The 11,530-nt window shown below is 44.5% G+C and overlaps 2 protein-coding genes and 1 long non-coding RNA gene across 3 annotated transcripts; 1 reads left to right on the forward strand and 2 right to left on the reverse strand.

Annotated features, from left to right (window-relative positions):
* Positions 1-1,032: 1,032 nt before the first annotated feature.
* On the reverse strand, positions 1,033-3,450 carry LOC124851405. The gene is made up of 4 exons (XR_007032455.1): positions 3,014-3,450; positions 1,964-2,065; positions 1,821-1,883; positions 1,033-1,703 (listed from the first exon to the last, which is right to left on the reverse strand). It is a non-coding gene; the product is annotated as an uncharacterized LOC124851405 (long non-coding RNA).
* On the forward strand, positions 2,316-8,617 carry LOC118103326 (cytochrome b-245 heavy chain). Its single transcript, XM_035150137.2, has 13 exons — positions 2,316-2,468; positions 3,180-3,272; positions 4,242-4,352; positions 4,428-4,512; positions 4,613-4,761; positions 5,182-5,363; positions 5,575-5,707; positions 5,783-5,875; positions 5,958-6,211; positions 6,690-6,852; positions 7,162-7,308; positions 7,500-7,624; positions 8,036-8,617. The coding sequence occupies exons 1-13, from the start codon at positions 2,424-2,426 to the stop codon at positions 8,151-8,153; spliced, it is 1,698 nt and encodes a 565-aa protein (XP_035006028.1). The 5' UTR covers positions 2,316-2,423; the 3' UTR covers positions 8,154-8,617.
* Positions 8,618-8,631: 14 nt separating this feature from the next.
* dynlt3 (dynein light chain Tctex-type 3) lies at positions 8,632-11,163 on the reverse strand. Its single transcript, XM_035150144.2, has 5 exons — positions 10,990-11,163; positions 10,495-10,536; positions 9,823-9,946; positions 9,625-9,702; positions 8,632-9,058 (listed from the first exon to the last, which is right to left on the reverse strand). The coding sequence occupies exons 1-5, from the start codon at positions 11,023-11,025 to the stop codon at positions 8,985-8,987; spliced, it is 354 nt and encodes a 117-aa protein (XP_035006035.1). The 5' UTR covers positions 11,026-11,163; the 3' UTR covers positions 8,632-8,984.
* Positions 11,164-11,530: the final 367 nt, after the last annotated feature.

Raw genomic sequence — 11,530 nt, forward strand, 5'->3', positions numbered from 1 at the left:
GTTCGTGGTCGGTTGTTGTTCTGTGTGAGCGACGACCTGAATCTGCTCCTTTAAGACGCAGGAAATCCCCACAGTCATCGGAATGTTCACTATTTGAGTTTCGGTGAAATGTCCAACGTCTCAGAGGCTGCGTGAGACGTCCTCAGGACACGAGGAGCTCTCAACTCTCTGTCCATGAGAGAACATGAAGCTGGTCTCAGGTCTGAAGGCAGGCTCTTTAGTTCTGTTCAGTTAGAATGAACTAAACCTAAAGAACCCCCCGCCGCTCGCTGCACTTTGTGATTATTCATTGTGAAATGGGTCGGTGGTGATGTCACAGGTTTAATCTCCTTCCCCCGGATTAGGAGGAAAATCCGTCCAGACCTTTTGAGTGAATCGCTCCGAGGAGTCGACCTTCACCTGCAGCTTCAGGGTCAAACCACAGTTTATATAAATGTGCTCATTTCATTAGTTATTCATTTAGTAGAGATATTATAACAATAGATATCTAACTTATTTATCTGCTCTAATCCAAGTGCAGCCTGTGATCTGTGGAGAACATCTGGCATCTTCATGTCTGATGAGTTGTTTTACTAATTGACACTGAAAATACATAATTCATTCAGTTGTGTTGGTTTGAATATGGAGAGAATGTGGAGCGACTCATTTCTGTCTCATCACCGGTGGAGACGAAGATACAAGGACTTCATGAGATCAGGAGAAGCTGGAGACATCACACGTTCTGGTCACTTCTGTTCTCCAGGGTCTGAAACGCTCATGGAAGAGAGAAGAAGAAACACTGACAAGGATCCTCAGAGAGACGTCCATGAAACTACAGCAGCAGCATCTGCAGCGTAACCACGGATACACAGAGAGGTTTCACATTATGTGTGTGTGTGTGTGTGTGCGTGTGTGTGTGTGTGCGTGTGTGTGTGTGCGTGTGTCGAACAAGCAAATGGTTGTGAAATCAAAAAAGGACAATACATTATTCAAGTTTAATGGCAGAGTGACACACAGGAGATGTGACAGAATGAGTCCAATACTGTACACACACACACACACACACACACCAGATTCCTATATATAAGACATATTGGTTCTTTTATTTTTCAAATGTTTTCCTTTAAAGATTAATTTCCTCTGCATGTTTTATTCTTTATTTTATTGTGAAGCTGCTTCAGTCACCAGCGAGGTTCTTCTGTTTCCTGCCAAGTGGCAGAGACGCACTTTAACGTGCACGTTCATCATCTGCAGCTGGGATCATATCTCTACTATTATTTATACTGTACATTCATGCTCTTCAATCTTTAATAAAACTGTACAACAGAGACCGCTGCCTTGCTCGGCCTCGCAGGGAAGAGGAAAAGCTCCCGCTCACGGTTCAGGGTTTAACCTCGGCTGCTGGGACGTAATCTACCAAGTTAAATCCTCTGGACAATCAGCAGTGATCTGATGGACCTTAATCCAGAGTGAGAGTTGGAGAACACACATCGCTGTTTCCGTCTTAAGCCCCGATAACAACTGATCACGTTTCAGTTGTTGGGTGTATTCCACAGTCTGTATCTGTACTCTGATGTTCTCACACATGATGGATGGAGGAACGTCTGCAGCCGCTCACACGAAGCTTCTTCTTCCACATACAGATGTTTAACACTGCGTTTCAAATGATGACACACCCTCTCCCTATGTGTCACGACCTTCACGTTATTGTGAGGATCGATAATCTGGAAATAAACAAACCAAAATATCAATAACCTGGATATAAAGGAACCAAAGCCAGACTGATATTGATGTTTTGAGAACTGAGCTGGATGAGTTCTGGTCTCAGAGCTGGAACCAACCGAAGCAGCTCAGTTGAGGTCCGAGGCTCCAGCGTCAAGATCTTCAGGTGTTGGTTCCACCTCCTTGAAACAGGAAGTTAGTGGCAGTTAATCTGTTTTACTTCACATTTAGAAATCTGCCACTTCCTCTGCGCACAACTCACAGTGTCTCCATCGAGTGTCTAGTTCCTCCTCAACCGTCACCTGTCCTCAAGGGGACACGCGTTCAAGACCCTGCTTGAACCCCGCTGCACCACCGTCCACATCTGTCCACATTCGTTCACAACAGTTCATCATGACTTTATATAAAGACCATTAACAACCTGTTTTTAATGTTTGTGATCATCAGAACATGAAAGTTAAAAAATGAAAGGTTTTCCCATGTGAATATTTGATGTTCATTTCTCTTCTTGTTGTTAGTTCGGCCTCGAATATCTGAGTATTGATAAGGAACCTGAGAAAGCTTGAGTCACTTCCTTATTTGCTCTGAACTAAAGGGAATAAAGAAAGTAATCAGCTCACTGAGCTCCTCACTCTCCTCCTTCAGCGTTTCCTGCTTCCTTCTGCGTTCTCTCTCACACTCACACTCTCACACTCTCACACTCTCACAGCTTCACAGGCACCATGGGGAACTTTGCTGCCAACGAGGGACTCTCCATCTTCGTTATTGTGAGTAGATTTGATTCAAATGCAACTTTTATTTCTATTTTAAATGTTCATCATCTGCATTTATAACCTGATAAAGTGCAACAGGATACTTTCAGTCAGTACGTATATGAAATGAAAGATGATAAAACGTTTGTGTCCAGTTGAGATCAGAAGTAGAAAAATGAAGTTTGAAGAAGAGAAGCAGATTTGAACAAGTTTCATTTTGTTTCTGAGAGTAAAAATAGATATTGATTTTTAAATATTAATGATGCACAAACACTGAGCTGATTGTTCACATATGAAACAGTTTTTAAATCCATTTACAGATAATAATTCTGTTAGTGACAAGTAAATAAGTAAAATAAAAATATATAAGCATGTTTAACCTGAAACTTTTGATTTGGGTGAAACTTTCCAAATATGTAAATCAGCAGCGGCTGCTTCACTTTGAAGGATCAAGATCTTAAATGTGAGGGAAACTGATCTGCAGCCGTTTCTCTGCTCGTCCAGGAGCAAAGTGTAAATCCACTTTGTGCAACTTTAAAATGTTGAGGTGCTAAACTCACTTCAGGTCCTGAAAACACCGACGATGTTTAATTCTTCTTCGTGTCCGGAGGCAGAAAACGTTATGATCCTCTGAGCTGATTGAGTTGTTTCCTTGAGTTGTGAGTGACTCCTGCCGCTCTGGATGTTAATCTGTGAACCTGACGTGTGTGTGGATGTGTGCTGCAGCTGGTCTGGCTCGGGATCAACGCCTTCCTGTTTGTGCATTTCTACATGGCCTTCCTGACGGACAAGTGGTTCTACACCAGGGTTCTGCTGGGGGTGAGTCTGCCCTGCAGCCTCCACATGCTGATCTGCACATTCACGTTTCTTCTGAGGGTCCAACAAACAAACAGGAAAATGTGAAATGAGTCATTTAAGAGAATCGGTTTTCAGTTCCTCTTGTTGCAGCAGCTGCTTCAAGTCTCCATCTTTAATGAGACACGCTGCAGGAAACTTCTCCTCCACCTCCTCCTCCTCCTCCTCAGTCCACGTCAGTTCTCAGAAAGAACTGTTGATTAGCTGGATGACTCACGAGGTTTTAATCCACACCTCCACCTGAACACGTCCACGCCTGCGATAATCTCACTTTATCTACACACGTTCAAACTTCCTGGTCCTGGGGCGAAGGAGCTGTGAGGCTCGGTTTTCTCCGTGGTCTCGGCTCAGTTCACGACGACGCTCAGATCAAACCAGCTGCTGCACAGCTGCAGAAGTGAAACAGACATCATCGGTGTCGGGAAATGTGAAGCTCAAACTGTTTGATTTGTTTGTGTTGAGCTGGAGATGATTTACAGATCAACGCTAAAGATATTAGAATCAATTATTTACAGTTCAGTATCACAGTTAGTGGTAGTTTGGTATTTTAAAGACTAATAAGTAAAGATATGTATTCAGGACCCTGCTAAGAACAAAGAACTGATAATAGAAGTGTGTATTTATACTGTATATGGAAGCGTGTGACTGCCAGGAGGTAAACTGAAATATAATTATTTATTATTCCTGCCAAAATGAAAATGAAATTCCAATTGATGAATTGAAGCATAAAAATCAGCCACAGTAAGAAGATTAAATGAGAAACAGACTTTGAACATGTTTATATTTAACGTCTGAATTCATGCCGTGATTAAAAGTGTCAGAAGATTTGTGTTATTTAATATTTTGAAACATTTTGAAGCAACTTCAATGATGAAAAGTTGCGACCTGTGATAGGGCCGTGCTGAAGAAGTAATCTGATTACTCTTTTCCCAGCATGCACTGTCCTGGGCCCGAGCTCCCGCCGCCTGCCTGAACTTTAACTGTATGCTCATCCTGCTGCCGGTCTGCAGGAACCTGCTCTCCTTCCTGCGCGGCACCATCCAGGTATGAACACCACCAGCACCAGAGACCCCCCTGTCCCTCTGCTCAGTACTGACCATGTCTGTGTCTGTGTGTCAGTGCTGCAGCCGCACGGCCGCTCGACAGCTGGACAGGAACATCACCTTCCACAAGCTGCTGGCGTACATGATCGCCTTCCACACAGGTGACAGAACTCACAGGACTCACGGCTCCTGGTCCAACAGTTACGATGTGAGATGCTCGGTGGTTTGTCCTGATGCACAGAACCTTCCTTTCTCTCCTAGCCGTGCACATCGTCGCACACTTGTTCAACTTTGAGTATTTCATGGACGCACAACTGGATCGAAACAGCAGCCTCCTGCCCTTCGTCCTCTCGGAGATCGGCACCGGGGACAACGCCTCCTTCCTGAACCCCATCAGGACCAATGAGACGGTGAGTCACCGGACGACTTCCTGCTTCTGTCGTGTTGTGGAAACACTTGGGCTGTTCGGTTCTTCTGACTCATGCATGTTGTGGGATTCTTCTTGTGTTGCTCAAGCTTGAGCAACTCCCTCGGGTCAGTTGCTAAATTTGGTGTCTTCAACCTGTGTGTTGCTTCATCTGGTGACCTTCCTCTTCGGGGGATTGGCCTTTGCAGAGATGTTGTCATGACAGAAACTTCCTCTTTGTTCTTCTCTTTGTTCTTTGTTCATTAAAACCGAAATCCTCATGAAATCCTGACATGAATTTGCCTCCATCTCTGATTCAGTGAAAGGTAGAACCAGGAAGCAGAGAACTTCCTCCAGGAGAAATGTTCCTAAACTGACCTTTGACCCTGTGAAACCATGGTGACTAATGAGTATTCTGATGCAGAACCCTACCGTGGTCATGTTCACCACCATCGCCGGGCTGACGGGCGTGGTCATCACGCTCGCCCTCATCCTCATCATCACCTCGTCCACGGAGGTGATCCGGAGGTCGTACTTCGAGGTGTTCTGGTACACGCACCACCTGTTCGTCATCTTCTTCATCGGCCTGGTGTTCCACGGCTTCGGGTAAAAACACACACAGCTCGTTTCTTACTGACATCACTCAGACTCATCAGACTCGTCCTCGGCTCGGCCACCGGTCGAGTCGGTTAATGTTTGATGCCAACTGTTCTTTTCCCATAGCTGACCCTTGGACTCTGTCTCAACTCCTTCTTTAAATAGTTTCTCTCTCCTATGAGTCTTCATCATTTCTTCCTTTATGTTTTTCTGACGTCAGGCGTATCGTGCGAGGACAGACGTCTGCCAGCCAGAAGACAAACGACCCCGAGTCCTGCGCCGACCAGTTTGAGGACTGGGGAAGGAATGCGTCGGGCTGTGCTGTACCAGAGTTCGCTGGGAACCCGCCGATGGTGCGACAGTAAACATCTGCGCTCACTACACTGTGATGCAGGTGATGTGTCTGATAACCTCTTGTTCCTCTCCAGACGTGGAAGTGGGTGGTGGGCCCCATGTTTCTGTACATGTGCGAGAGGCTCGTTCGCATCTACCGGTCCCACCAGAAGACAGTGATCACCAAGGTGCGTGTTCTACACACTGAACCCTACAGAACCTCCTTCTGCAGAGTCCGTGACCTCTAATCGTCCTGTGCCCGGTGTCCAGGTGGTGATGCACCCGTCCAACACTCTGGAGCTGCAGATGAAGAAGAAGGGCTTCAGCATGGAGGTGGGTCAGTACGTCTTCATCCAGTGTCCGTCCATCTCCCGGCTGGAGTGGCACCCCTTCACCCTGACCTCCGCCCCCGAGGACGACTTCTTCAGCGCCCACATCCGCATCGTGGGGGACTGGACCCAGGCGCTGTACGAGGCCTACGGGGGGGACAAAGACGAGACCCAGGAGGCCTGGAAACTGCCCAAGTACGACCACCGGGGGGGAAGCGTTAGATAAAAGAGGCAAATTGTGGCTGAAATTGCTTGTGATAACGTTTAACTGCCACCTCCAGCACCTCCAGCACCTCCAGCACCTCCTCCCAGCGCTCCTTTGAGGAGCTGCCGATGGGGGGGCACATTTACAGCCTTTGTGTGAGGCTGTGATTCTTCTCCCTTTCAGGAGAGAGAGCGCAGAGGCAAAGAATAGGATCTGTCCATTTCGTTTGAAATCCTGCTGGAGGCGGCAGCTCCTTCACTTTCTCTCACACACGATTCTAAACTTCATTTATCATGTTCAGATTAAGAGTTTGTATCAAAAACATATAAGAAACTAATACAATTTAATGTATTTAAAGTGTTTTCCCCTTTAAACTCATGGTTTCTGTTTAAATAATTTAATGTCTGACACAAAACGGACCCTGAGGACAGATGAATACTAGATGTCCCTTGTGTGTCTGTCTCTCAGGATTGCCATCGACGGGCCTTTTGGGACGGCCAGCGAAGACGTGTTCCGTTACGAGGTGGTCGTGCTGGTGGGCGCGGGGATTGGCGTGACTCCGTTCGCCTCCATCCTCAAGTCCGTGTGGTACAAACGCATCCAGAACGACCAGGACGTCTTCACCAAGAAGGTGAGAGGAACCAGGAGAACCAGGAGAGTGGACAAGTGTTGGTTCTGGATAGAAACCAAGAGAACGTTCACCTCGACTTGACTTGAGGCTGAAACGAATGAATCCAGAGCTGAAGGGCTGAACGCACAAGACGTTCACAGAGCAAGAAACAAAGTGAAGATCTCATGACTTCATTTGTGAGAATTATAAAACAGAGCATGACATCAGCATGTTCAGTATTTGTGTTCATGCACGACACCGGAGCTGTGACTGTAATAATGGATCCATGTGCAGACCGATCACGCCCCCTTGACTCGTGTTCTTCCTCAGATCTACTTTTACTGGCTGTGTCCGGAGACCCAGGCCTTCGAGTGGTTCGCCGACCTGCTGCAGTCTCTGGAGCTTCAGATGACGGAGAAGGGCATGAGCGACTTCCTGAGCAACAACATCTACCTCACCCGCTGGAAGGAGACCGAGGTGCAGTGACCACGTCCAGCATATCAGCATATAACATATTTAGGACTTTTTAAAGCCTCAGATTCAGATTGCTGAAGTTTAGTCTCTTTTAGAACCTGCAGAAACCAAACCCAAAATCCTGAGTTTCACCAAACAAGCATCACGAGCGTGTCAGACGTCCTCTCACTGTGTCGCCCTGTGGGTTCTTTCAGGCGGCTAACTTCCGTGTGCACCACGAGGCGGAGAACGACCCAATCACAGGCCTCAAACAGAAGACTCTGTACGGGAAACCCAACTGGGACAACGAGTTCACTAACATCGCATCAAGTCACCCGGGGTGAGGCTCGTTATCGCCCTGCACACACACACACACACTCTGTGGAGTTTATGATCTCACACACACACCCATTAACTCTGTAAAGACCAGACTCAGTGATTATTAAATGATATTTAACTCAAATGAACGACGTTTATAAAGTAAATACTGGTAAAGAACAAACAGCTGCTGGTTTCTCTCTTCGTCACCAGAGAAGAATTTATGCTGAAGAGGTTTTAAAGTCACATTAACTATATGTATTTTTAGATTCGATGCATCTTGAACTTTATGCAGATATTCTGATTTATTAAACCTCTTTAGAAATCCTCCAGTTTTCTTCAGGATCGATCTAATCCAGTGATATTTGGGTTGAGGTTACATTCTCATCTGAATTAAAATTAGATGATTCTGAGCTGTGTTTTGTGTCCTCAGAACCAAAGTAGGGGTTTTCCTGTGTGGTCCGCCTCAGCTGGGGAAGTCTCTGGAGAAACAGTGTCTGTCGCACTCAGAGGGCGACGTCAAGTTCATCTTCAACACAGAAAACTTCTAGAAAAAGAAGAATCTACAGTGGAAAGTTCCCAAGTAGCAGCTGAGCTCAAACCCACAGCTTTTCAGACTCTGAACGTACGTGCTCCTCCGCTCGCTGCTGCTCGCCACAAACGGTTTCTTTGTAAAGAAGCTGAAGTAACTCTGCTGTATTTCACACATTGCTTTCTTCTCCTTTTAACGTTACATCAATAATACGTGAAGTTTCAAAACGCTTCTTCGCTTCTGGGGCTGAACACGGTCACGATTTCTCTGTTTTTTCTTCATGAACAGACAGAAATACTAAAACTATTCTTTAAAAAAGAAATAGTTTTCACCAGGTTTGTTGTTTAAATGATGAACCAGCAGCTCTTTGGTTTTGTTTTGTGCTCATGTAAAACATTTAGAATATTTATGAAGCATAGATGTGAAACAGTTGCTCTCGCTGTCGAGATAAATAATATAATAAAATATGAATGAAACAAGTAATTCGAGACTATTCTTTGTTCTTGATGTTTATTCTCCTGCAGTCATGTGACATGATGTAAATGTCGAGAGAGCGAGCTGCGTCGAGCGGCTGCAGGTTTTCAGGCGTCTGTGATAAATAAGGTGAAGCTGGTGAAGCTGGTGAAGCGCTGACGTGAGGAGATAAATACGTTGAGATGTGTTACTTGCATCCGAAGGAGAAAATCCAGATGTTTTCTTCTCTGCGGCTGCACAAACAGCTGGATGGTTGTGGCACGTGGTGGCCCCCCCTGCTGTTCATGGGGGCACACTGCATGATACTCTTCTTGGGTTCAGTTGTGTGTGTGTTGATGAGTGTGTGTGGTTGTGTGTGTGTGTGTGTGTGTGTGTTCTACGCGATGGCCACAGCGAACACACTGACCACACAGTACATGGTGCGGTTTTCCCATCTCACTGTGCAACTTCCTGCAGAGACAAAGGAGTCAGGAGAAAATAAACTCATCCAGGAGCAAGAAGAACACGTTTTACACAAATATGCAGGAATTAACTTCTTCTATTTGTACATTTTACTTCTTAATCATTGGAGAGTTGAGGGAGAACAACATTTTTAATCGTAAAGTTGTTCTGTTGCCTAAGCTGAACCAAACTGTGACTAAAAATAAAAAACAAGCCAGACTTTAATTTCACAGCTGAACCTTGGAGAAGGTCAGAGACGACAGTGGCAGATATTCAGAACACAACCACATCTCTTATGTAAGATTTCATTTTCATTTCAACTGGTTGATGTGATATGTCCCTTGTCTTCTGTTGCTTTCTTGTTTTCTGTCCTTTAACTTTGTAGCTGCTGTTGTGGAAAGTGCTTTATACGAATAAAGTTGTTTTATTAGTTACAGTCTACAGTCATTACCAAACTAAGGATTTGATGATGTGATGCCGACTTCACTGGATAAGGTCAGGATGCATGCTGGGATTCTGTTTAAGTGCAGTTACTTCCTGCTTCGCTGTGAATCAGCACAGGAAGTCGTCCTTACCGTCCATGGCCGTGTCCCAGTAGCAGGAGTTTGCTGTGTGGAGTCCTGCTCCTGTTTTCTGCATCACAGCACACGTCACTGTTCAGACACACAACAAACCAGGAATCAGTTTTATTATTATTGAATTTAACAGATTACAGCTGAAAAAACACAGATTTAAACCCTGGCAGAACAGAACAGGAAGTAAGACGCTCGTACCGATGTACTTGTATGATTTGCCCTGTTTGACCAGCTGTGTGAGGCAGCGCTCCACGATGCTGGCCGTCCACTTGTTCACCAGGTTCTGACTGTAGTCGTCAGCGCCCACGACGCCCTCGATGCACTGAGAGAAACAAACAGAGCTTCACGGTCATGTGGAAGTCAGCGGACGCCGTTTGAGCCCGAGGACGCTGGGATAAAGAGTGAACTCTGTTCTGCTCTACAACGAGGGACACTGTTAGACAAGACGTGACCGAAACAAACCTTTATCTGATCATGTGTTCAGGTTATGAATGTACCTTTGTAATAAGTCACTCACTTATTCCCTCATCGCCTCAAAAAAGAGAAATAATGACGAATAAATAAATAAATACAAACTCGCACACCTAGATCTGTGCAAACAAACTTTTAAACCTGAAATTCAGACTGAAACCCCGACAGGGTGGAATCATCTGTCTCAGTTTGTTTTCATCACTGTCCCTGTTTATGAATCATAAAGATATTCACAAGAAACCCAGAGTTAAACCTTGTAAATACATTAACTGCTCAATGATACGGATATATGGAAAACAGGGGAAACACTGATTAATAATAATAATAAAAACGCTCAGGTGCAAGTATTTGAGTTTTCACGAAGATTTGAAATGTGACAAAGTGGAAAATAGACGTCACCTCCTTGACGATGTTATCGGCCTCGTCCGAGTTGAAGGAGCCCTGAAAGTTTAAACACACACACACACACACACACACACACACACGGTCAGTCACAAGGTTAATTCAACTTTCACAGAATAAACCTTTACTGCAGAAAATGCAGCAGATTCACGTGAACAGAAACAGATGTTAACACGATAATATATTAAACTATATTAAACTATAATAAAACAAGATGGAGTTTTAAGTTTTGAGCAGTTTTCCAAGCAGAGGATGGATTTCTTACATTTTCCAGATGTTTTATTATATTTACAAACAGAAAACTACCGAGATGATCGTGATGAGGATCAAACTAATTCACATTAACATTAAATGAATAAAGAGTAAATGAAGCCTCACAATGTGAATTCGGTGTGTTTACCAAGAGGCGTTAGCATTGTTTGTGTTTGGCTAGCGCTCAGGAGCTAACTGGTTTGATGACAATAATGTAAATAACGACCTTCAGGGACAAACCTCGTTTCCGTTGTGAAATTCCTCCATTCCCGTCATTCACCGTCGAGTTCAGCTTCAGGAACTTTTCACGTTTTTAAGTTAAAAACAAGAGAAAAGAGCAAAAACCCCTCGGAGCAGGAAGAGAGAGCCACGGAGCGGGGCTTCCGGTCTGCTGTCGTCAAGAGTCAACGACTGGCGACAAGAGGGGCAACCGAGGGGAGCTGCTGCCACCTGCTGGGGTTCTAGTGGAACTGCAACTCAAAAGTCCAGTTCAAGATTAAAACATAAAAAAATAAAGAAATGAATATCACCAAGATTACTTCTTCCCTTTATGTATTAAATATATTTATGCATTTGCAAAGAAAAAAGTGTTTCATAATAATAGTAATAATGATAATAATACACTTAATTTATGTAGCACATTTAAAAACACAGTTTAAAAAGTTCACAATAAAAGACAAAGAACAGGAAACAGCTCAGAAGCAATTTGAAGATCAAAATAAAAGATTAGGTGGAGTCATTAGGTGGAGTCATTCTGGTATTTAATTATCATCATGTAAAT

Source organism: Hippoglossus stenolepis, chromosome 24, assembly GCF_022539355.2.
Source record: "Hippoglossus stenolepis isolate QCI-W04-F060 chromosome 24, HSTE1.2, whole genome shotgun sequence".
Taxonomy (NCBI): Eukaryota; Metazoa; Chordata; class Actinopteri; order Pleuronectiformes; family Pleuronectidae; genus Hippoglossus; species Hippoglossus stenolepis.